Here is a 27,022-nt window from a genome sequence, read left to right on the forward strand (position 1 = left end):
TGGAGATGGGGCTTAGGTCAGAAGCTATTAGAGTCCAGAAGGGCAGTGACATGACTGGATTAAGGCAGAGGCCATGTGAACAGACATACAGAGGGGTGAAAGATTTATCACATTAAACTTAGCCTGATAGGGGGCAGATGGACAAAGGGTCAGCTGAGACCAGGACAACTCCCATGTCCCCAGTCTGGGCTGAAACTGGCTGTGAAATAGTTGACATTTATCTTCAGCACCCTCTGTCCTTTTCCAGCTTTTCCTCTGGCCTCTGGGCACCCACCCAATTGTCTCAAATTGTCTCAGGCCTCCAGGCCACCCCCAGACCAGGGTTGGCTGAATGTTTAATCAGAGTAAGTGGCAGGCTATGGAATATGGTTACAGGCACTCTAGGAGAAACCCCAACTCTCAGGCCTTTCAGTCCTTGCCCTGGAGAAGCTGGGAGCCCAGGGGCAGAGACTGCCCTGTGTGCCAACCATTAATTCTAACACAAGGCATGTGGTCCATGTTAGCACTGAGAGGGAAAATGCTATGGGGGCTCCAAGGAAGATCTGAGAATAGGCCAGGCCCCCATGGAAGCCTTTTTACCCTTGTGGGAAGCCAGCTCTCCTCACCTGCAAAGAAGAATAATAATGCCTGGAGTTTCAGTGAAGATTGAATAAGGTGGTGTAGGCAAAGTGCCTGGGGCATTATAAACGGAAAACCAAACCAGATGCCATTGAGTCAGTTCTGACTCATGGTGACCCCGAGTGTGTCAGAGTAGAACTGTTCTCCATAGAGTTTTCAGTGGCTGAGATATCTCTGAATTAGATTCCCAGGTCTTTCTTCCAGGATACCTCTGGGTGAATCAGGGCTTCAAACTGGTTTCTTCGGGTTTGAACCCCTACTGAGAATTTGCATTTCCACTTCCAGGTATACTGAATCAGAATGCACATTTTAATAAGATCCCCCAGGTGATTCTTATCCATAGTAAATTTTGAGAATCACTGCTTTTCTAGTGGTTCTCGGAATTGGTCCCTAACCAGTAGCATTAGCATCACCAGGGAACTTGTTAGAAATGCAAATTATCAGCAGGGGTTTGAACAAGAATTAACTGGTTTGAAGCCCTGGGGTGAATTCAAACCACCCACCTTTCCATTACTAGCTGAGCTCTTAACCGTTTGTGCAACCCAGGGACTCCTTGGTGCATTATACCAAACCAGACTAAAGCCATTGCCATTGAGTCAGTTCCCATTGAGTCAGTTCCTGCTCATAGCCACCCTATAGGACAGAGTAGAACTGCCCTATAGGGTTTCCAGGGAGTAGCTGGTAGATTCGAGCTGCTGACTTTTTGGTTAGCAGCTGAGCTCTTAACCACTACACCACATCATTATCATAATAGGAAGGATGTTGGTAAGATTAAATGGAATATAATGTATGTAAAATACCTAGATGGTGCCTGATGCAGGCTGAAAGTGCCCAGTATATTTTATTCTCTTCTACCGTTACTCATCCCCAAACCCCAGTTGGTAAGAAGCCAGTGAGACCTCTCCTTAGAGTGAATGGGGCCCGAGCTAATAGTATTCCTTCCCTGTGTTAATGTGGGAAATATGAATATCCTAACACTCCCAGCCAACAACCACTGTGGTGGGTTAGAGAACCCCACTGTGATTAATCATGCTTAGCAAGCACTCCCTCCTTCCCTTTCCCGCCATCTGGACTGTCTGCTGTCTTGTCAGAACAGACTTCCTGCCCTTCACACGGCTCTTTGGTAAACAACGTCAGGAAGACGCACTCCAGCATCTGGGCGTTACTCAGATTGGCCCCAGGTGTTTAACTAAGGTACATCCCACCTTGGCCATTCATCAACACTACCGAGGAACTGTACACTTACATGATTCAAATCGACGAATATTTAACAAGTGTCTCCTTGGTGCCAGGCCTGTCTGCATTCTGGGGTATGACGGACAAGAGGAGGCAATCAGGGATTTGTTCTCCAGGTTTTCATTTGATATACTGGGCTTATTTTTAGGCCTCTGCATGGCGCAAACGGTCTGTACTAGGCTATTGACTGAAAAGATGATGGTTTGAAACCACAGAGCGGTGCCACAGAAGAAAGGCCTAGTGACCTGCTTCCGTAAAGATCACAGCCAAGAGAACCCCACGGAATGTAGTTCTACTCTGTAACACATGGGGTCACCATAAGTTGAAATCAATGGCAGTGGGTTTATGGGGTTTTGGGCTTACTTTTGTTCATTAAATTTTCTCACCCGAGCACTCACAAACAGAGTACTTACACATGCAGGGAAAACATATTACAACTCTATAGCAACTGATAAGATGACAGGGAATGGAAGTTAGTTTCTGTAACCCTCAAGCCCTGGATTTATATGATATCACTTTGATTTTCCTAATAAGGAAAATAAATACCCAAGAGGGTAATTATTACTTTTTTTTTTTTTTTTTTTTGCTGTTGTTGTTACTTAATTTTTTTAAGCACATAAAAGAAAAAAAGATGGACCATCGATATCCCATTCCATTGTTTCTTTCCCATTGTATGCTGGGATTGTAGTGGTGGTAGAGTGACTTTGGTGCCCTTGTAGCTTTGTTATAGTTGTATGCTCTTCCCATCATCCTTCAGGGCCACCATCTTTGCTGGAATACACTAGTCTGCAGGTGCCTGTTTTACTCAGTGCAAATATACTTCAAAGGGGGAGAACCTAAGTGTCACACATACTCACTAATCTCATTTTTTGTTAAGCTTTTGCATATCTCTCATCTAGAAAACCCAGTACATATTTTTATCTTAAACATATAGATCACGCAGATTGAATATACCCTCCTAGTTATTATTCACCATCCAGCAGCTGCAGAGTGACTCAGCAGATTTATGATGGCAAGGTTGGAGAATACCAAGTTCGAGTTGAGGTGAATATGAAAAGAAACATTTGGATGAGGTTGGGAGTATATTGGCTCTAAGACAGCAACCCATGTTGAAAGACTCAAAAAGAAGGCCTTATGTGTCTGTACTCAGATCAAGATAAGAAACTGAAGTTTGGTTGGGACTTCATGATCCTCTTATCGACTTCTTTGGACGTATGGTATAATAGAAGATGCTTTAGACTTTGAGTCAGAAGACCTGACATCAAATCTCATGCTATGCTTGCCAGCTGTGTGACTTGGGGAAAATTAACTTCCTTTTCTGAGACTCTATTTCCTGTCTTTTAAATGAGAACCTACTATTTTGGTTTTTTAGGGCTGTTCTAACAAAATACTACAAACCAGGGTGGCTTATAAGAACAGAAATGTATTGTCTCACAGTTCTGGAGGCTGGGAGTTCAAGATCAGAGTGTTGGTGTGTTGATTCCTTTTGAGGCTTTGTGGGAATAAGTGTTCCATGCCTCTCTCCTAGCTTTTGGCAGCTCCAGACATTCCTTGGCTTGCAGCTATAGCCTCGCATGGTGTCTGCCTCCCTGTCTCTGTGTATCTTCTCGTCTTTTATAAAGACACCAGTCATGTAGTATAAGGATCCACCCTACTCCAGTATGACCTCATGTTAACCTAGCTGATAACATCTTCAGAGACCCTATTTCCAAACAGTCACATTCACGGGTAAAGAGATTAGGACTTCAACATATCTTTGGGGGAGGGGGCAGGGGGAGGAGGGATCACGAATCAATTCATAGCACCTGCTTCTTAGGTGTGTGGTGAGAAGTGAAGAAGATGTTGTTGTCCTTAGGTCGTCGAGCTGATACCAACTCAGTGACCCTACATACAACAGAACGAAACACTGCCTGGTCATGCGCCATCCTCATGATCGTTGTTATGCTTGAACCCATTGTTGCAGCCACTGTGTCAGTCCATCTCGATGTGGGTTTTCCTCTTCTTCACTGACCTTCTGCTTTACCAAGCATGAGGTCCTTCTCCAGGGACTGATCCCTCCTGATAACGTGTCCATAGTATGTGAGGTGAAGTGCTTAGAACAACAGATAGAATGGTGGTTCCCTTTAGCCTTCTTGGAGTTATTGCATGTATTTGGTTTTCTAGTCCTTTATCCTACTTAGGACAGTTACCAAGATGATCTCATGAGATTTCTTATTCTTGAGTACGCTGACCAACAGCTCCCAGTGGATCAGAGTTGGTCTGAGAAGCAAGCCCGTGTGATTAGTGGAAATGAGTTGCCTGAGGCAGGAGGCAGCTTACCTACAGCCCAGAGACAAAGAGAGTTACACATTAGCTTGGATAAACATCTGTGAGGGGCTCAAAGCTATGCGTCTGTTACAGATTGAATTGTGTTCCCCAGAAATATGTGTTGTGAATCCTGACCTATATACCTGTGGTTATAATTCTGTTTGGCAATGGGTTGTCTTTGTTATATTAATGAGACAGGATTAGTATAGGGTTGTCTTAAGTCAGTCTCTTTTGAACTATAAAAGAGATTAAATAGGTAAGTGAGTAAGCAGAGATGGGGGAAGAAAGATGCCAGGCCACATAGAGATCACCTAGGAGCAGAAGCTCAAAGAAACAAGGACCTTCCTCCAGAGCTGACAGAGAAACCCTTGCCCTGGAGCTGGCACCCTGAATTCAGACTTCTAGCTTCCTAAACTGTGAGAAGATAAATGTCTGTTTCTTAAAGCCACCCACTTGTGGTATTTCTGTTATAGCAGCACTAGATAACTAAAACCGCATCCCACCTGGGATATGACCACAAATCAAGAGTTTGTTCATGACTTGGAAGAATCATTGCATCCCTTCCTGGATCCCTAGGAACCTGATATCTCCTCTGAGATATGGGGGTTTGTGACCTTCCTTCTTAATCCTGAAATAACTACAAGTGAGACAGACAAACTGGCACGGACACTGTGGACGACTGATGATTTTTGAGACCCAAAAAGTGAAATAAGATTCCCAGATTAAGGAGAGGCCCAAGACTGTCTCCAGAGTCTATCAGCGATAAATCAAGCCCATGTTCATTGCTTAAAGTGGGAGACGGGTCTGAGGTTATCTCCCTTGCATCATCGAGGTTCGTATTCCAGGTTCCAGAGCTCTGTGCTTGTAATCGCCCAGTCATCTATTTTGAAACTAGAAAGCTCACATGCTTGAGCAGTGACGTTTAAAAGGTGAAATCAACTCAAGTTGTCAGAAGCGTGGGACAGAATAAATGTGGTGTTGGCTCTATAGAGAAGGGGGATGGCCACATAGAAGTCGGCTAACGGTCCCTGTTAACGTACATCTTTTTGGCTGTCCTGCAGTAGTGATAAGTAATTCATAACAGTATGGTAGTTCAGTGGTAGAATTCTCGCCTTCCATGCAGGAGACTCGGTTCAATTTCCAGCCAGTGCACCTCATGTACAGCCAACACCCATCTGCTGTGGAGGCTTGCATGTTGCTATGATGCTTAACAGGTTTCAGCGGAACTTCCAGACTCACATGGATTAGGGAAAGGCCTGGTAATCTACTTCGGAAACCCAGCCAATAAAAACCCTATGGATCACAGTGGTCCAGTCTGCAACCGATCATGGGGATGGCACTGGACCATGGAGCATTTTGGTCCATCATGCATTGGGTCACCATGAATCCGGGGCCAACTCAATGACAGCTAACAACAACAAACTGCTTTTGAGTCTTTACTATGTTCTAGGCTCTTGACATGCCTTGTTTCCCTTTGCATCAGTCCTTTGAGATATAGAGACTATTGTTCATCTGTTTGTTAGAGTTGAGGAGACAGGAGCTCGGTGAAGCTAAGTTAGTTGATCAAGTCACACAGATAGTAACTGCTGGAACCAAGTATTCAACTAGTTGAATCCAAAGCCTGTGTTCCCAATTAATCTGCATTAGGGCTTTTCAGTATAGCTAGACCCTGTGCTCTGAATATATGGAAGGTAATAACAAAAAAGGAGCCCTGGTAGTATAGTGAATAAGTGCTAGGCTTCTAACTAAAAGGTTGTCTGTTTGAACCCATCCAGTGGTTTTGCAGGAGAAAGACCTGCCAATCTGCTCCTAAAGAAAAGACTACAGCCTAGAAAACCCTATGGGGCAGTTCTGCTCTGTCACCTGGGGTCGCTTTGAGTTGAAAATTGACTCCAGGGCACCTAACAACAACAGGACCAGAAAGGAAGAGTGGACACCCTCCAGACATTGGAAGCCCTGGATACTCTATGTGCCCTTTTAGGGAGCAATCAAGAGAGCTGGACCTTAGTGTTCAGGAGGGTAAGACTCAGAGGGCTGAGTTGCATAGGAACTAAGACACTTGGAGAATGCTTTGTGCAAGGACCACGGAGGCTAGGGCATCGGCAAGGGCAGATACTTTTCTTTGCCTCGAAAGCATTATTACATGTTTAATTTCAATTAAATGTCACAGGTCTATATTGTAGCACTAGAAACACTTGTGTCAACATCCCCCAGGTGCTCATGCAGAAAGTGAGTGAGGGCAGAACTGGTTGTGTGTGTGTGTCGGAAATGAAAACCAATGAGGTGGTCAGAGGCAGGAAAGTTGAGATCTTAGAGCCAATCTTACATGGTGATTTATTGAAATGTCTCACCACAGTCTGGCTTCCTGTTGTTCAATCTCAGGAACGTAGGCATTTCAGTCAAATACGGTTTCCAACCTTTGTAAATCTGATACCTGAATGTGAGGCAATTCTACTCCCGTAGCCCCATCCACCCACCACGAACCCAAACAAAACACATAATTACAAGCTCAGCATCACCTGAGACCTCAGAACCATCCGTGGCAGGTTAGAGCTTTATTAATTGAGTGACTTTTGCCTTAGTCTGTGGGCGTTGTTAATTAAAACCATTCAACCATTGAGTTGAGAGTGAGGGAGGGAGACACAGATTGAGGATAGCTTACAGACTGGATTTCCTCACTCCTTTGGAGGCTGGTGTAGCTATTTTAGAAGTTGACCTAGACTTTACAGTTGAGTAAACCATTCACCAGAGGTGTGTGTGAGGATCCCTGGAAAAGCTTTCATTTAATGTTCTGCAGCTGGGCCCTCTGGGCATAAAGAACCATCTAGCCTGTGACCAGCTTTTTTTTTTTTAATTGTACTTTACATTAAATAGTACACATGTTGTTTTGTGACATTGTTTACCAACCCCATGACATGTCAACACTCTCCCCTTCTCAGCCTTGGGTTCCCTTTTATCAGCTTTCCTGTTCCTTCCCGCCTTTCAGTCCCTGCTCCTGGGCTGGTGTGGCCTCTTAGTCTCGTTTTGCTTTATGGGACTGTCTAATTCCCGGCTGAAGGGTGAACCTCAGGAATGACTTCATTACTGAGGTAAAAGGGCATCCAGGGGTCACACTCTTGGGTTTCTCCAGTCTGTGTCAGGCCAGTAAGTCTGGTCTTTTTTTGTGAGTTAGAATTTTATTCTACATTTTTCTCCAGCTCTGTCTAGGACCCTTTATTGTGATCCCTGTGTGTGACCAGCTCTTCATAATAGTTAATACTAATGATCATCATAATAATATTAATAATAAAGCCAAAACCAAACTCGTTGCTGTCGAGTAGATTCTGACTCATAGTGACCCTATAGAACAGAGTAGAACTGCCACATAGGGTTTCCAAGGAGCAGCTGGTAGATCCAAACTGCTGACCTTTTGGTTAGCAGCCAAGTTGTTAACTACTGCGCCGTCAGGGCTCCAGTGTTGATATTGGCAGCTACCATTTGCTGAGCCTTTCTAAACACTATTGAAACCCTGGTGGTGTAGTGGTTAAGTGCTATGGCTGCTAAACAAAAGGTCAGCAGTTCAAATCCACCAGGCATTACTTAGAAACTCTGTGGGGCAGTTCTACTCGATCCTGTAGGGTCGCTATGAGTCAGAATCGACTCGACAGCAATGGGTGGGTTTGGCAGTACTCTGTATACATTATCTCATTTCCTCCTCACTTTAATCTCTATGATACAGTAACTCTTCTCACTTTTCCGATGAGAACACAGGGATTTGGAGGACAGAAGTAACTTGCCCAATGTCATGTAGCTGGTGAGTTATGGAGCCAAGACTCAAACACAGGCAGTCTGACTGTAGAGAAAAAGCTCAACCTCTGTGCTTTCGGTTCTGATTGAAGTCATGTAAATGTGTCTAAAATTGAATTCTTCTCCCCACCAAATCTGTTCTTCTCCCTATTTGTCTACCATCCACCTCCTCCGTAGCCGGAACCTGGAAAGAATCTCAGACTTCCACTCCTTTGTTTTTGGCAATGCTAGTCACTAAGTTTGATGGATTCTTTCTCTTAAATATCTGTTACCATGGTCCTCTCTAGTCTCATTATCCCCATTTAACAGATGTGGAAACTGAGGGTGAGAGAAGTCACCTATTTAAGGTGATACAGTTACTAAAGGATGCAGCCAGTTTTAGGGAACTTGAGGACTCAGCAATTGAGATCCACCTTTTTCTGGGTTTTAGAGAGTTCTGCAAAAGCTAACCTTCAGCTAGATTAGTAGAATAATAATGTGAGTGGCAACAGACTATCTGCTAGTAGGTCAATATCAAGTGTCTGTTTTAAGGGGTTCAGAATCAGGCAGAGATTATTCAGAGAAAGGAAACGAGAAGTGAAGGGTTCAGCAATCAAAACATAACAGAAATGTTTGAAGAAACTAGATACGTTTGGTGTGGAAAATTCTTAGAAAACCACTAGGTTCCAGAGGACCTGATTTGAACTGGAGGTGGAAGTTAGACTTATATTTTCCTAAATACCAAGGTGGCCACTAATCAGTATAAGGAAAAAATATGCTGAAAATTAGATCTGTCAGAAAGCGAAATGGGCTATTTTCAAGGACATGGTCCGTTTGCCCGTTGGGAACATCAAGCAAAAACTGAAAAACTGTATGTCCCAGATATTGCAAGAAGAAATTCCCACGTTAGGTGAGATGCTAAAGGTGACATTTAAATGATCTTACAGTTGTAAGATTCTGGCTGTGAGATTCCCACAGGAACCAGTGAAGTTCAGCTATAGATGGGGCAGAGCTAGGCATTTTGATCAGAAGGAGGGGATCTTCTTATCAGGTTTCCATAGGTCATGCTAGCCTGGGAATGATAGCAGGGGTTCTGTCATGGGTTGAATTGTGTCCCCCTCAAAATATGTGTCAACTTGGTTAGGACATGATTCCCATTATTGTATGGTTGTCCCCCATTTTGTGATTTTCCTGTATGTTATAAATCCTAATCTCTGCCTGTGGTTAAAGAGGATTAGGGTGGGATGTTTAACACCCTTGCTCAGGTCACATCCCTGATCCAATGTAAAGGGAGTTTCCCTGGGGCATGACCTCCACAACCTTCTATCTTACAAGAGATAAAAGGAAAGGGAAGCAAGCAGAGAGTTGGGGACCTCATACCACCAAAAAAGCAGCACTGGGAGCAGAGCACGTCCTTTGGACCTGGCGTTCCTGCGCCCAGAGGCTTCTAGTCCAGGGAAAGATTGATAACAAGGACCTTCCTACAGAGCCAATGCCCTGAATTTGGACTTCTAGCTTACTAGACTGTGAGAAAATAAATTTCTCTTTGTTAAAGACATCCGCTTGCAGTATATTTGTTATAGCAGCACTAGATGACTAAGACACGTTTCAAAGTTGTTGCATCTTAGCTTTCTCTAACCTACACCCACTTCTGGTAAATACAAAAATTGTGCACACCTCCTTCTCCTGCCCCAGGTTCTGACCTAGAAGATAAAGGGGTTAGGAGGCAGAGTGGACCGTGACTATTGAGAGTCACTGTAAACTCAGTGTATGCTCACCAGCTGGGAAGTCACTGGTGTGTTACTGTTTGTAGTTCCTATAATGAAAACAATAGTTTTTTTTTTATTATTGTGGTAAATATATATGTAGCATAACATTTGCTATCTCAGCTTTTTTCACATGTACAATTTAATGACATTGTTTGCATCATCTTGTGTTATTATCGTCATTATCTGCTTCCAGACTTTTCCATCACCCTTGACAGAAGCTCATTGCCCTCTAAGCAATGAGTTCCCCTCTCTTCCCTGCCCCCCTCCACTTGCCTCTGGTAGCCACTAATCAACCTTGATCTTTAAACACTTGCCCATTCTAGATATTTCATATAAGTGGGATCTTATAATATTTGTCCTTTTGTGACCAACTTATTTCAGTCAGGATGACGTTTTCAAGATTCATCCATGTTGTAGCATGTATCAGGACTTCATTCCTTTTTGTGGTTGAATAATACTCCTTTGTATGCATGTACCACATTTTGTCTATCCCTTTATCTGTTGATGGACATTTTAGGTTGTTTTCAACTTTTGGCTATTATGAACAGTGCTGTAGTGAACATGGTGTACATGTAGAAGACATTAGATTTTTAAAATGTAAAAATGATACTAAGTACAATCTCTTTCAGGGTCTAGGGGATTCTGATTTACCCCCAGGCGATTAGAATTATCCCTTCAGCTTATCTGTCTACCGTTTGTATGAAAATGGAAGCATTTGAACAAGTTGAGATTAAAAAATGTCAGAGACCCCATTCCTTTGGCTGTGCAGCATCACACAGCTGTTGTGAATACACTGCCTACTGTACTGATAGAAGGTAATTTGAGTTTACCGTTGGCAACTGACTTTAGCTTGATTTCTACTCCAAAGGTCAGAGGCCTGTGTTTGGGCTCCCTACCCCCCAGTCTGCTGTGCCCTCTAGAGTGCTCCAGCTGCTCCTCCCGGGTCCTTTGCTGCTCTTTGTTCATCCACAGGTGGCATGTTTGCCTGGATGCTTGGTTGTGTGACTTCTGGGTGTCTCTTGCCCAAACCCCCCCTTACCCCCAGCTCCAGCAGCTGTCTTGCTGAGGGAGAAATGTGCACTCATCGCAATTTGTGCTCTACTCTGCTCCTCTTGCAAACACACCTGTGGCGCTCCATCCAGGCCTCTACATGTTGAAATTCTAGGAGGGGAACACAGTTTCTGCCTTTTACACTGAAATTCTCACTATACTTCCCACTCTACATACTTTTTTAAAAATCATAGACAACAGGGAATTTAGCCTTGGGGCAATGAGGCTGTCTTGAGTTCAGGTTTAGGATATCACTGAGTTTAGCACCAACATTCTTCCCAACATGGTGGATACTCTACTCAAGCCATACTATCCCTTGAATGGGAGGGGCTTGTTGATTCCCTCTCCAGGCCTTCTCTTATCAGCTTCCACTGCCCAGAATGCTACCCTTTCCTTCTCCTAGCAAATCCTCCAAGACCTCCTCTGCTCAAGTCCCACCTCTTTCATGACAGCTTGCTTGGTCCCTTTTAGGTAACATATCCTAAGCCCCTCAAGAAAGGGGCCTATCTACGGAAAATAGGGCAGTTAGTGTTAAATTACTGAATGATCTCTCACAGCTGGTGATGGAAACTGGTGGCCAGTAGAAACTGCTCATTGGCATCCTGCCTCAAGTGGTGCCCAGGGCACCTGCAGGACACCCAGGGTCCATGCCTACCTGCTATACCTTAGTTACGCCTCTACCTCAAGGTCAGGGGCAAAGTCTGACTCTTGTATCACCTGGTACCCAAGCCAGAGCCTGCCTCACACCAAAAATAAAAACAAACCCACTGCCATCGAGTCGACTTTCACTCATAGCGACCCTATAAATGTTTGTTAAACAAATGCAGCCACCTTGAAACGTGGACAACCTTGAGGGCAAAGGCCTGCGTTTGGCTCCAGTTCAGTGCTTCCTGCCACACCAAGGTGCTTCAGGAAATCTAATGGTTTGCTGAGGTCAGATGATTATCCCCAAGGCCTTTATAATGCTTCAGTTTGCACAAAGGATGGTCTGCCAGAGACGAGTTAGGCACCTTCTTATCTTACCCCATCCATTCTCAGCACACCTTGACATTTCTTTAACCTGCAGTCTAAATAAGACAAGGTGAAACTTGCATGAACCTAAACCAAAGCACCGGCTGTTTGCTTCCCAGTTTGAGGAGTGACTGTGGTTACCACCTGGGGGTTTCCACCTGAAACCAGAAGAGAAAGAGACACTGGATATCTGAGTCATCCTCCAAAGGGAACACACACTTCTCAAAGCCAACATAAATTTGGCTGACTTAATATAAAAAGTGATTGTGTGTCATAGAGCACACGGGGAGTTGGGGAGTCATATTAGAAATCACAGGAACAGCAAGGGATAAAAAACTCAAAAACCAAACTCATTGCCGTCGAGTCGATTCCGACTCATAGTGACCCTATAGGACGGAGTAGAACTGTCCCATAGGGTTTCCAAGGAGTGGCTGATGGATTTGCAGCCACACTCTTTAACCACTGCTCCACCAGAGCAAAGTATAGCAGCCTCCAAAAGATTAGCAAGCATGTCTCAGTGTCTTGAAAGCACTTGAGAGGAAGGATTCTTTTGACAAAGTACAAGGCTTTTCCAGGGTTGTTGTTGTCTGCCGCAGGGTCAATTTCAACTCATAGTGACCCCACGTGACAGAGTAGAATTGCCCCGTGGCGTTTTCTAGGCTGTAATCTTCATGGGAGCAGATAGCCAGGTCCCAGATATTTTCTACCACGGTACCAAGCTGCTGGTGGATTCAAATTGGCAACCTTTCAGTTAGCAGCCAAGTACTTAACCGCTGCCCCACCAGGGCTTCTTTTTCCAGGGCAAGGGCATCTAATTATGATGCCACCTCTGAGACCCCCACACGTTGCCCATGATACTCTGTATTCAGCATGCCTAGCGTTGCTTTCTCCTGTCCTCTCTCCACCTGGGGCTTCCAGCAGCTAGATTATCCTGAAGCCTGTAGACCTCTATGTTCAAGACCATGAGTTAACTGATTTTTGAGAAGAGGGTTGAAGTTCTAGCAGCTCTGGCGAAGCCTGGATCTGAGATGGAGCGGACATCAGGGATCAGCTCTATGAACCAGCTTTCAACCTGAGTGCTGTTAATGTGCCCATTGTCCCTGTAATACAGAGGGTGAAAACTCATTGCATGGATTTGGAATTAAAATCATTGTTATACGATAGCCACATTATGGTGACTAACTATTCGGGAAACTGGAGGTGATCTCGCTCACAGTTCTTCCACCCAGGTATTCAGATTTAAGGCAGCGTTTCTGATGGTTTAGTCCTGACTACCTGGGAGTGAATTGCCCGCATGCCCCACCAAAAACATTCTGCCTTGGTGTAACTGGAGCTACACCATTTTTATCAGCATCCTCAAATGATTTAGGTCTGTGCTGAGGTTTGAGAGTTCCTGGCTATCATTCAATCTCCTTTCACCATCTGTTTCATTCCAAGAAAGAGCTTAAAGGGGCTTTGTCTAGAAAACTGTCTCCTGTGTGTTAGGATGTGTTTCATCTTTCAGTAGGTGGACAAAAAGCTTCCTGCTCGTGCTAGAAATATTTGCTGCAATTCCACACCAACAGTTGAACCACAATAAAGGGAATTCAGGCAAGACTAAATTCCAGACACGCCGACCGTCAGATTTCCAAAGCGTACAGCCTTTCCTCGGAAGGGTACCATGCCAACTCTCGTTTTTAAACCAACATATTTCTGGATTGTAATGACATTTCTGCGTATGTGTATTTATTTAGACAGAGGTGATAAGTACATTATTGTTATAATCCTTAGCTCTCTGTATATTTAAATGTATATTGTATTAGCAGACTTATGGATTTTTATCTTAAAATTCTTGTAGAGTATGTATGTGTAGAGATCCTTAGACAAGCTAAACCAAAATGCTCTGGAAATTATTGTTGGATGAAATTTTGTTAAACTTGGGAAAAGTCACATTTGCATTTTGTAAAAGATGCACGTGCCACAGAGGCATGTTTTATCACCGTGCAAGAATTTTCCCACTTGATCAATCACTTTTCTGCTAGGAATTTGGTGAGAGTAAGCCCCAAAAAAAGCCCAAAGCCATTGTGAAATCCAGTCTGTGCTAAACTTCAGAGTGACATTTGAGTTATAGCAATGCCATGGGCCACTGCTGAGTCAGCTTGTAGCAAACACAGACGACGTCTTGCCGTGAGGAAACCATTGCAGAATATGTTGAAAGGACAACTCTCAGGATCCACTTCTGCCCTACTTCATGATAGGGGCTGCTGATGTAGGCCTGGGGTCTCCGAACCAACTCAATGCAAACTTTGCCCATGTGTGAGATGGGGTTCAAAGCTTCCAATAATTTCTTGTACCCACGGCCATCGAGTGGTTTCTGACTCATAGCCACCCTACAGGACAGAGTAGAAGTACCCCATAGGGTTTCCAAAGAGCAGCTGGTGGATTTGAATTGCTGACCCTTTGGTTGGCAGCTTAATGCTTGACCACTGCACCACCAGGGCTCCTAACTTCTCACAAACCAAAAAGCCGAACCTGTTGTCATCGAGTCAATTCCAACTCATGGCAAACCTAGAGGACAGGGTAGAACTGCCCCATAGGGTTTCCAAGGAGCGGGTGGTAGGTTTGAACTGCTGACCTTTTTTTTTTTTTTTTAATTTTCATAATTTTTATTGTGCTGTAAGTGAAAGTTAAAGTCAAGTCACTCTCTCACACAAAAACCTATATATACCTTCCTAAAAAAAAAAACTAGTGCCATCGACTACACACTCCCAATTACTCTCCCCCTGATGAGACAGTCTGCTCTCTCCCTCCACTCTCTCTTTTTCATGTCCATTTCACCAGCTTCTAACCCCCTCCACCCTCTCATCTTCCCTCCATGCAAGAGATGCCAACATAGTCTCAAGTGTCCACCTGATCCAAGAAGCTCACTCCTCACCAGCATCCCTCTCCAACCCATTGTCAGTCCAATCCCTGTCTGAAGAGTTGGCTTCGGGAATGGTTCCTGTCCTGGGCCAACAGAAGGTCTGGGGGCCATGACCACCGAGGTCCTTCTAGTCTCAGTGAGACCACTAAGTCTGGTCTTATGAGAATTTGGGCTCTGCATCCCACTGCTCTCCTGCTCCCTCAGGGGTTCTCTGTTGTGTTCCCTGTCAGGGAACTGCTGACCTTTTGATTAGCAGCCATAGCACTTAACCACCGTGCCACCAGGACTCCTAGCTTCTCATAAAACCAAAAACCAAAACCAGTGCCATCAAGTCGATTCCAACTCGTAGAGACCCTATAGGACAGAGTAGAACCACCCCACAGAGTTTCCAAGGAGCGCCTGGTGGATTCGAACTGCGGACCCTTTGGTTAGCAGCCATAGCACTTAACCACTACGCCATCAGGGTTTCCTAGCTTCTCATAAACTAAAAAAAAAAATTTTTTTTTAGTTTATGAGCTTCTCATAGGGGCCTATAATTTCATAAAATTTAGGAATTTTGCCGTACACAACTAAAAACCAAACCCATTGCTGTCAAGTCAATTCTGATTCCTGGTGACCCTATGTGCTTCAGAGTAGAACTGCACTCCATAGGGTTTTCTTGATTAAAACCTTATGGAAGCAGATCGCCAGGCCTTTCTTCTGCAGTGCTGCTGCATGGATTCAAACTGACGCTCTTTCTATTAGTAGCCAAGAGCAAACTGTTTGCACCACCCAGGGACCCTCAGCTTTAAATTCGTTGCTGTCATGAGTTGCCATCAAGTCGATTCCAACTCATGGAGACCCCTTGAGCGCAGAGTAGAACTGCTCCATAGGATTTTCAAGCTATAATCTTTCAGAAGCAGATCACCAGGCCTGTCTTCTTAGGCGCCTCTGGGTGGGTTCAAATGGCCAACTTTTCGGCTAATAGTCAAGCACTTAAAAAAAAAAAATAAATAATCATCTGCATCACCCAGAGAGTCCCTGCTTTAAATAGTGGTCTCTAAACTGTGTTTTAGTTGCATAAGAAAAAGAGCTCGTTCCTCCATTACACGTTGTATTTATTTTTCAATTATATATGTGCCACTTTCCTGAAATATTGTGTACAATATCAGACATGCACACAAAACAGGAATTAAAAGGGACACGGTAAGAAGTCAATAGGAATAGAAGCACTTGAGTTTTCACCCCTGTGGATTGTCCTGCGCTCTCCATTCTAGAGGCTACTGCCTGAGACCAAAGCTTCTCAGTCTTTAGCGTGCATAGGAATCACCTGGGGATCTTGTTAAAATGCAGGTTCTGATTCAGTAGGCCCCAAGGTGGCCAGGATTCTGCATTTTTAACAAGCTTCCAGATGTTGGTTCATGGACTACACTTGGAGCAGCAGATACAGGGAGGGAGGCACATGTTGATTTTTGCTGCAAACAGTGTTCCCCTCAGTGTGTCTCCTGCTCTCTACCAAGCAGCTCCTTGGTAAGCACCAAGCTTTAGAAAACAGGAATGGCTAAAGTCTGAGGCTCCAGTTTAGCTTACAGGGGACCTCTGAGACCCTTTGAGTCCTCTTTTACTCAGGCCTCCTTTTCCCCTGCTGCCTCTGTCCCCATTGCCCACTGGAGCTAAGCTCTTGTCTGACTAGCTTAGCAACATCTTTGTAGTGCTCCCCAGAGAGGCGTGCTCTGTTAAGTGGCACTAGCCAGGGTAGGCTCCAGACCTGAGCGGGTTCACTTCTGCAGCAGGCTTAACTTCCTGCCGCACCATAACCGGAGAATTGAGCCAGGCTTTTTCCCCAGTTGTCTGCTTGCCTCACGCCTGGACTCAGGAGATGGAAGTGAAGTGCAGAAAAGCCAGGGAAGGGGCTGGTGCCGTGTGAGCTGTGAATATTCCCCGTCAGTGACTCATGACCATGGAAGAAACTTCCCTGCGGTGGTAATGCTGTTTGCCAGGGTTGTAGTCTCTGCTCTGAGCCCGGGTGGCTCTTAGTGTGGCCATGGGTAACGACTGCTCCAGATTCGAGCAAAATAAGGGAAGATTTTGCTACAGATGAATATTGAGCCCCCTCTCTCACCCCCCTTGAAAGGAGTAGAAACTCAGCTGGTGATGTCCTGAAGAGCCGGCTGTCCTCCAGGGCAGTGGGAAGCAGTGCTCAAAGGTTCCCCAACTCTGCATCGAGCAGAAAGGTAGGAAACTTGTGGACTCTCAAAGCCCACGTCTCCCTTCTGCCTCTGCCAGCAGATTTGTTGGAAGGATTGCCCCCATGAAAAACAAAGAAGTGTGAGTTTCTGTTGCAAGAATTGCCCACTAAGGCATAAAAATTACAAAATTAAAGAACCAATTCTCACCCATCTCTCCCTACCCCACCCCCATGTTTCTTGATTGTGTGTTGTGCTATTTATAATTCAAGTCCCATTATCACAAGGTAACCCAACTGAGAAAGACATTCTAACCTTGGACTTTCTCTCCAAATACTGCTGGGTGTCAGCTTGGGGCAGTTCACATGAAGAAAAAAACAGCACAGTATTTTTGATTGCAACTCACTTCTATTTGATTTTAAAATATACAAGGATTTGCTGTGAGTAGGCTAGTAGAATAATTTTGAGATACATCTCTGTACTCACCGTTTGGGACAGGGAGTTTGAGAAATGAGATTCGCCACTTCTGCCTCAGCTTTTGTACCCTAAACACTCTCTGAGAGCAAAGTGGGTGCAAGTGTTTCCTTAGCAAAATTTTAAGTACTTGTTTAAATTTTAGTGCTGCAGTTTTATCATTAGCAGTGAATAATTAAGGCCAGTTTTTCCCAACCATGTCTTTGCATCTTAAATGCACTCTCTCTTCCCTAAGTCAAAGGCAGCAGCAGCCTCTTGTCTTCCCTGTAGGTCGGCTTTCTTCAAAAGGATTTTAGGCAGCTTTGTTAGACTAGCTTGTAAGTTTTTCCTTCTGTGACTCCAAGTAAAGTTTATTCATCTGACTTCTAAGAGGCCCTAAACGGAAGGGACCCTTTTATAGGTTTGTTCAGAAACTCGATTTACATCCTAATAAACATAGAGAATAAATGTCACGCCGTATTGTAATCGCGGAGGGAAGCACTGTAAAAGCTCCTGTGGTTTGGAGATTTAGATGTTGCTGAAATTCTCAACTGTGAGAACTTTTCATCAGCCTACATCATGGTTTTTTTTTTTTTTTTAATTGTGGGCAACAAAGTATGTGTTGATATATGTGTTTATAAATTTATATTGATATTGGCAGGGAATATTGCATGTATATAGAGAATAGTTATATTCCGTTTTTCTTTGCTGTGTTCACATTTAAACCAAAAGTGTGACCAAAAAATGCAGACAGGCTGGCATGTCTTTGAAGAAAAGTTATCACCCAGGCTCGATTTTTTTTTTTTTTTTTCCTTTTTGGGGTGGGTTCCCATTTGTACTGCTTTCATTCTTTTCATCTGAGAGTTGTTTTTTTTTTAATGATGTCATGCTCTATTAGAAACTCACTGAACTAGATCAGGTTGGTACATATTTCTTTCCCTTTCGTCCCCCTTACCTCCCCCAGTTCTTGACAGAAGGCGATTTCTTTTGAGATTCGTGAAAGTCAGTCTGGTTACTTGTGTAGGCCGTGTTGAAAGGTGAACTTTGGGAATGAGAAGCCACCTTTTCCTCCTTCTGAAGATGACTCACAAAGCCAGTTTCACTCGGTCCCACATTGTTGCATCACTACGTGTGAAGAAGGGGAAGAAATCTATTTACTAAACGCTGGGCTCGAGAGCTAATGTATTTGTTCTAACAGGTCCCATGGGATTCCAACCCTTCTCACAGCTAGTTTCGGTTTCATCGGATGCGCCTATTTTGTTGAGAAAGTTCCTCGTCACGGGCATGTTGCCTTCAAGGCCACTACAAGTCTGATCATTACTCAAAGGTCGGGGATGACTCAGGATGAGAAGTGGTGTGTCAGAAACATCTGTAGGAGGAAATATCAATGAGAAAGTGCTCGCAAAAATGGAGCACAGAATGATGGAAGTTTTGAAAACACAGTGTTTCTCTTTGAAACAGAAGCCAGAGCCTGTTACTCAATCTGCTTAGTACTTTCATGGCTCCCCTGACTTACAGGAAAGGGTCTCAACCCCACCTGGCATCCAGGTCCTCCATGACCATGGCATGTCCCTGTGCAGCCATCTCCTGTCATTCCCAATGCTTCAGCAACGCTGAACTACTTACCCTTCTCTTAACATACCCTCCTCTTCCATTTCTCTCTGCTTTTGTACATGTGATCCATCTATCTAGATGGAGCCGCTTTCTTAGGCTGACAAACCCCTATGCACCCTTCAAAGGCCGGCTCAAATAGCACTTCCTCTGTGACACTTAACCAGAGTGTTACATTCATCTGTTATACCACTGTTCATGTATGGTAATTGCTCACATGCTAGAGCCCCCTAGTAGATTGCAAACTTCTCCAGGATAGGACAGGAACTAGGTCTTTCCACCTCTGTAACCCCAGCCTGCCAAAGAGACTGGTACATAGTATTTGTTGTATTAGAAAAGGGAGAAGGAAATGCAGAGTTGCCACTCTGTGATAGGGGCAATTGCTGCTGATGATAGTAACTGCAGGTAGTAGTTATTAAGTGCTCCCTACCCTGGTGGAGCAGTGATTAAAAGCTATGGCTGCTGACCAAGAGGTCAGCAGTTCGAATCCTTCAGGTGCTCCTTGGAAACCTTATGGGGCAGTTCTACTCTGTCCTATAGGGTCACTATGAGTCGGAATCAACTCAACAGCAAGAGGTTATGTGCTAGGCGAAGCCCTGGTGGTGCAGTAGTTAAGAGCTCAGCTGCTTACCAAAAAAAATCAACAGGTCAAATCCACCAGCCACTCTTTGGAAACTGTATGGGGTAGTTCTACTCTGCCCAGTAGGGTGGCTATGAGTCAGAACTGACTTAAGGGCAGCAAGTTTGTTTTTTTTTTGTTGTTTTTTTTTTTAATGTGCTGGGCACTGAGCTTTTATGCACTCACTTGTTTAACCCACCACAACCCTTTGAGGTCAATCCGTAGTTCACCCATTTTACAGATAAGGAAACTGAGATTCAAAGAAATTATATCAAAAAGAGACAAGGCTACGATTTGAACCCACCTACCAAAATTTTTACCTAGATTGTGATCTTGGCCAGTTTTATTTTCCTCATCTGAAAAATGGAGATAATAGTATGCCTACCTGATAAAGTTCTTTTGAAAATTAAACGTCACAATTCATGTAAAGCCTTTAAGCACAGTACCCAACAAACTTTCAGTAACTGTTGTCGTTGAGCCTCAGCTATGACTCATGGCGACGTTATGTATAACAGAACAAAGCATTGCCCTGTCCTGTGCCATCTGCGTGATTGTGTTAGCTCTTATTAATAATAGCATCTACAAGACCCTCAGCTAGCAAGAGGAGAGGAGACACTTGAACCCTGATCTTTCTGATGCTCTCCTGCTTCCTACTTGTTGTTATTGTGGTAACACGATCTGTGAAATAAAGACCTGATTTGAGAGTGCGGCACTGGGTACTGGGTTTGAGAGTGCGGAGCATCCTAAGGTGCCCCAGCCTTGAACAGCAAGAAAAGTACCTCCAGTCACTGTCTCTTTAGCAGAGGCTCCCACTCTCCCCATCAAGGGGTTTCTGGGGAAGCTGCAAAAGGTGGAATCAGACAGCCACCTCCTTCTATCACTGGAGAACTTGGGAAGCATAATATGGAAAGTGTTCAGAAACTTGGCAGCTTAGTTAGGAACCTACCAAGAAAACATTAGGATGTTACCAGCACCTCATTAAGCCCCGGCACTAATTATTTATTTCCCCAAGGAGGAGAAGAGTATGGCCCTGGTGCTCTGGGATTCAGTCCCTGGATTAGTTGGCTGCTTTCCTTGTGACCTCAGGCAAGTCATTTCATCTCCACTCACTGTAAGTCTCTGATAACGACTCCAAAAGATGGGAGAGGCATCATCACTTCCCTGCCTCCCAGAGCCTTCAGGAGCACAAGCCTTTTAACACTGCTGGGAAAAGGCCAGTGTTTGAGATGAACACACCAAGGACTGCTTCCATCTGTACACTACACTTTCTTAAGGGGCTAACTTAGTGGTTAAGAGCTACGGCTGCTAAACAAAAGGTCGGCAGTTCGAATCCACCAGGCACTCCTTGGAAACTCTATGGGGCAGTTCTACTCCGTCCTATAGGGTCGCTATGAGTCTGAATCAACTCGATGGTAACGGGTTTGGTTTTGGGTTTTTTTGTTGTTTTGTTTTGTTTTTTATATTCATTTATATTCAGTAGTTTGATCCAACAAAAACATATATTTTCATCAAAACTAGAAGAGTTATTTAAAAATACATACAGAGCTGTTTGTAAATCCAACTGTTGTAATTGGTGGATAATAATTTAGAAATCAATATTGTGGATTAGATTCTTGAGAGCAAGGCTGGTACTAGTGATAAGTCTGTCTCCAGTGCTGTGCTGTCACCCGGTGAGAGATACGCAGAAGAGTTTATTTTGAAGAATATTATAAAAATATAGGATTAAGTACATTTTGTAAACCTCTGGAAGAAGAAATAAACTTGTTTTCCTCATCCGCTTCACTCTCCCTCTCTCTTTCAGTCTCTCTGCCCCTCTCTCTGTCTCTTTCACACGCACATGCGCGCGCACACACACACACGCACGGTGAATGGAATTGACTTCCAGCTGAAACCAGATCATTGTCAACCTAGTTGCTTTCAACTCCCTGTCCCTGGCTGTCAGTTCTTAGTGCCTTTAAGAAGGCAGAGGATCCAGGTTTGTCTTTGCCTTTCCCTTTCTCTCGGCCTAAATAAAGTCAGAATTCCCAGCACCAGTCGACAAGCCCAGCTAGCAAGTTCAGCCCCATCTCTCCAGGGCCCTCCCAGCTTCATGGATTGTCCTTCTTTTTTTTTTTTTTTTTTACCCCAAACCACATTGTACACATGTTATTGGGCTGGGGGCTGCAGCAGGGCTCAGCATTGCATCTCTGGGATGTTCATCAGGCTCTGCTCTCCGGCCTTCCAGAAAGCCAGGGCTCTGCGTTGGCCTCATCCACGTGCCCAAGTGCATGTAATTGCCCAACCTTGTGTGTTATTTCACCAGCAATAAAAATCCAGCAGGGAAAAGAATGCTAAAATTAGTTTGTCCTTTGACAAGATCTCCCCAGCTGAAAAATTTGTGTTTATCTATCTGGCTTGGCAGACTGCTAAAATCGAAATTAACTGCCTTGCTAAATGATGCAACAGATTGTGTTTTGAAGAGATTCCACTGAATTCTCCTTAAAAGGACATTTGATCTAGAAACTTCAGCCTCTGGCAAAGTTAATGCATTTTGGTGTAGGTATTTTTTAATTTTTTTCTCCTTGTGCTAGTTATAGGACTAGTATACATAGTCCACTGCTAGACGCAGGGCCAAGAATCACTACATCTGTTGGATGGGTGGATAAGATAAATGGATGGATAGACTGGATGGATGGAGGGTGTTTAATTTGCTTTGCCCATATGTCTCAGATGTCAAGTTTGCTAACATTGAAGAGGAAGGAAACCTATAATCAGTGGCCTTGCAATAGAGTTTTTGCTAAACTGTATCTTATGGCTGTGTCTTTGGATTTCATTCATTCATATGTTCATTCATGCTGCAAAGATAGTATCTATTAAGCACATAGTGTATGCTAGACACGTGGGATATAGATTTGATCAAAATAATATTCCCTGCTCTCAAGGAGCTTACTGTCTAGTGTGGGAGACAAGCATTAAAAAGTAGTTACACAAATAATTATTTAACTATGTCTATGATAATTTTCTTTGTTTTTATTGAAATACAATTCACGTACAATAAAATTCACCAGTTTAAAATATACAATTCAGTGGTTTTTTAAAAATATATTCACAGAGTGTGTTTTTGCTTCTAAAGTGATACCCAAACCAAAACCAAACCCATTGCTGTCGAAAGTGATACAGTTGAGTGAAAATTTCAGTCTGCTGTGCTGTTTTGTAAGTACAACCACAAACAACTGATTTCACTGACTCCAACAGATTTTTTCTGATGTTGGCATTGCATCATCTATGATCATTAATGTCATAAACAGGGAAGAGGAAGGAAACATTACGATGTTCAATTCAAACAAATTATCAGAAGCTGCCTGTCTTGGTTGTCTAGTGCACTGTAACAGAAATACCACAAGTGGGTGGCTTTAACCAACAGCAATTTATTTTCTCACAGTTCAGGAGGCTAGAACTCTGAATTCAAGGTGCCAGCTGTAGGGTAAGGCTCGCTGTCTCTGTCCCCTGTAGGGGAAAGTCCTGTCTCTTTTCAGCTTCTATTCCTAGGTTCCTTGGCGATCGTATGGCGTGTGTCTTTCCCGTCATTTGAGTTTACTTGCTGAATCTGTTCTTTTCTGTCTTAAAAGACATTGATTTAAGACACACACTACACTAATACTGCCTCAACATAACAAAGGAAACCCTTTCCCAAATGGGATTATAACCACAGGAATAAGGGTTAGGATTTATAACACATATTGGTGGGGCGGGCGCGGGGGACGGGGGAGAGACACAATTCAATCCATAGCACTATGTCTGTGATGATAGAAAGTTCCTTTGGCCCTAACTGGAAGCTGCTTCTCACACAAGGTGGCTCTAGTGAGAACTTCTTCCCTTTGTTCTCTATCCCTAACTTGAATTTACTGGTTCTGGACAAACTCTGGTGGTGTAGTGGTTAAGTGCTATGATGGCTAACCAAAAAGTTCAGCAGTTCAAATCCACCAGGCACTCCTTGAAAACTCTATGGGGGCAGTTCTACTCTATCCTATAGGGTCGCTATGAGTCAGAAGCAACTCGACAGCAATGGGTTTGGTTTTTGGTTTTAGGGCAAACTGCACATCATCTCATAACTCTGTTCTTATCAGACTATATCCCAAGATGGTCCCAAACTAGAGGCGGAAAAAATTCAAGGATTAGGATCCCTCAACATCTGCCCCATATATGCTAAAAGTAAAAGCCCAGATGCAGCGGAAACAGTCAACGATTTGGTGCGGCTGACACTGTTTCAAGACAATCATCATTCAGTGATCTTCTTACTACCTATTATTTGACTTGAAATGCAAAACATGTGTATTTTCAGACACCTTACAGGTTGATCCAGTGGGGCCCATGCAGGGATTAAGGGATCCGAGTTTGGTTTCTCGTTCTGCCCAAGTTTTGCTTTGCCTTTCTGTTGTCTGAAATTGAAGGTGATGACACAACCTGTCTCTGTCATGGGGTGCTGTGAAGGGGCCAGGGTGGATATAAGGCCCAGCTGCTTTGTACCTAACCGCCTGCTATTTTGGCTAAGCTTTCAGGAAATGGTCAGTTTGGTGAATAGTTGACCATCTATACAGAAAGTTCCAGGGGTCTTCCGTCTCCTGGGCAACACTGATTTTCAGATCTTTTGGTGATACCACAAAGCTATTTTCTGCTCAAAGGAGCAAATTAGCATTAATGTTGTTCACATAGTTTTGTGCCAGCCCCCTTATTATGGATTGGATTATGTTCCCCCAAAATATGCTTTAAATTCTTGACCCTTATACCTGTGGATGTGATCCTATTTTGAAATAGGACTTTCTTTTGTTATGTTAATTAGGCCATACCAGTGTGGCTCCTAAACCTAATCACTTCTGAGTTATGAAAAGACTGGAATAGACACAACAACACACACTAACAAGGGGAAGACAGATATCAAAGAACTCCCTCTAGAGCCATACCCTGAATTCAGACTTCTAGCCTCCTGAACCATAAGAAAGTAAATTCCTGTTCTTTAAAGCCAACCACTTGTAGTATTTTTTTTGTTATGGAAGCACTAGGTAACTAAGACGCTTCTTAGGACATTAGTAGTAGCAGCAAAGGTAAAATTTACAGTTGTAGATAATTCAGGATGTTGATAATCATAAGACTGTCTTCCATTTATCACATGGTCTTTTAAAAGTTGCGGAGCACTTTCATATTCCTTATCTCACTACATTCTTATGTCCACCTTTTGATGCGGGTAAGGAAGGCAATCATATTCCTATAGTTTAGATGAAAAACCAAGGACCCAGAGAAGTGGCTTGCTCATGATGATGGCGTAGGTGGGATTTTGGGGCCAGGGCTCCAAGGTGGTTCTTCTATTCTGTATACCTTTCTTTGTGCCTCTCATAGAAGCTTGCCTGCTCTCTCTGCTGCCCTGTTCTATAGTATCTGTCTCTCTGATTTGCTAATAACTTGTCAGTTCCATTCACATTGCTTAGGTAAAACACCTGCTTGTATAATTGCTGACATTAAAAAAAGTCATGAATACATCTGAGAGTTAATTTTATTCACTAGTTCCCTTCTGCTCCTTAGGTTCCTGTGAGTTTAGATTAATTAAGTGGAGTTTTTTTTTTTTTTTTTGCCTAGCAAGCTGGTGGTCCTGTAGGTTCAGTCAGTGGCTGAGCTCTTCTTGGGTTATGATCATCAGCAGAGCCTCGGGGAATCCTCAGTACCTTCTTCATAGAGCACAAGACAGTCTCGCAGCCTTCTGGATATGAATGACTACTGCATAGGAATTTGACCACATGTTACATCATTCTCTTCTCCTTTTAAAGGTATATGACGGATGGTGGACTTGGCCTCTACACCCGCCGCCTGAACCGGCTCCCTGATGGGATGGCTGTGGTGCGGGAGACTATGCAACGAAATACCTCCCTGGGCCTCGGAGATGCTGACAGGTAAGCATGCTCCCCTCGGAGCTGGCCTGATACAGATGTCATCCCAGAGTGTACTGAGAAATATAGGTGGTGATAGTGAGGGTGGATGGACACTTAACCCACAGAGGTTGGGAGCCCTCAAAGGTGTCTGCCTGGAGTGTTTGGCATGGTAGGTGGGAGACAGCTGCCGAAGGCTCCTGAGATCTGCTTCTGTGTAGAGTGGTACCTCTGACGGCAAAAACACAGGGAGAGTTGTGGGTAGTTTCTGTTGTTGTTTTGGGTGTTGCTACTGCATCTTTGTCAGTTCAGCAGGCCCCAGGGATCTGTTTAACTTCCTCTCTCATTAGCCAGCTTTCTAGGTATTGCACGTTGGAACAGAGTTCCTGGCAACGCACAAGTCTGTGTGCAGAAGGAAGCTTTCTTGGCCTTAGAGGAGTAGGCTTCACCATAAGGCTCCTGTTGCCCAGTAATAGGAGGCAAGGAGTGAGGATATAGGCTTATATGCCACATGCTGAGGAGCTGATCAGTCTTTATTGCCACCACTGTCAAGAAAAGAGCTTCAGAAAACACTATGATAAAGAAAGAGGAAATTCTACTCCTTACTCTTATACAATCGACTGCTAACCAAAAGGTCGGCAGTTCCAGTCCACCAGCTGCTCCTTGGAAACCCTATGGTGTAGTTCTACTGTGTCCTATAGGGTGGCTGTGAGTTGGAATTGACTCATTGGCATTGGTTCTTTTTTTTGGGGGGTGCAATCTGCTAAAGGAGGGACTTGGACTATATTATTTCCAAGATCCCTTCCAGCTGTATCATGATGTATTCCTGGATTTCAGTACCCTTTATTGATCTGACTGTTCAAGACTTTCCAATGTACTTCTTGTCACATCTGGGTTAATGAGACAAAACATGGAATTTAGATGTGAGTGGTTTGAAATGACTGTATGTTTTTTGGGTGCTAACCCCCAAGTAAGGAGCCCTGGTGATGTAACAGTTAAGCGCTTAGCTACTAATCAAGGGTTGGCAGTTCAAACCCATCCAGTGGCTCTGCAGGAGACTTGGCTGTCTACTCCTATAAAGATTACAGCCAAGAAACTCCTATGGGGCCATTCTACTCTGTCACATGGGGTCACTATGAGTTGAAAATTCACTCAGCAGCACCTAACAACAACAACAACAAACCCCATGTGTCAGAAAGCAAATTAGTTGCACAAGTACAGCTTCCTGCTGCTCTCTTAGCAGGATATATTTTTTTACAAAGAACTAGGCAACTTCTGTAGTTCTCTGGCTTCAGAGAAATAAGGCCACACACTAAAAAGACAGGCATAGTTACCCTGAAAATTGCTGAAGCGGAGCCTTCAGCGTTCTCTCAGGGAAGGCTGGGAAGCTTGGGGAGATGCAGAGCTAAACTAGTTGTCAGGAGCTTGGGTTCTGGCCTTGGCTGTGCTGATAACTTGAGCATGTCCTCTCAAAGTCCCCGTGGTTTTCAGGGTGGTGAGACTTATGTCAGGGATGCCAAAAGGATCCCCACTAGTGTGCCACCTATGTTCCTGTCATTAATAAAAGAAAGTACTGGTTTGAAAACTCCATTGCAAGATGAACCATTTGAAAACTGCTA

General features: G+C 43.9%; 1 protein-coding gene across 10 annotated transcripts in view; it reads left to right on the forward strand.

The window, feature by feature from the left end:
- NAV2 (neuron navigator 2) overlaps nt 1-27,022 on the forward strand; it is a 451,696-nt gene that overhangs the window by 287,362 nt on the left and 137,312 nt on the right. For all 10 annotated transcript variants that reach the window (XM_049890692.1, XM_049890693.1, XM_049890694.1 and 7 more), the window contains one exon: nt 25,305-25,427. In XM_049890692.1, coding sequence (XP_049746649.1) covers nt 25,305-25,427 — 123 coding nt within the window. The remainder of the gene's footprint in view (nt 1-25,304; nt 25,428-27,022) is intronic.

This window comes from Elephas maximus, chromosome 7, assembly GCF_024166365.1.
Source record: "Elephas maximus indicus isolate mEleMax1 chromosome 7, mEleMax1 primary haplotype, whole genome shotgun sequence".
NCBI lineage: Eukaryota > Metazoa > Chordata > Mammalia > Proboscidea > Elephantidae > Elephas > Elephas maximus.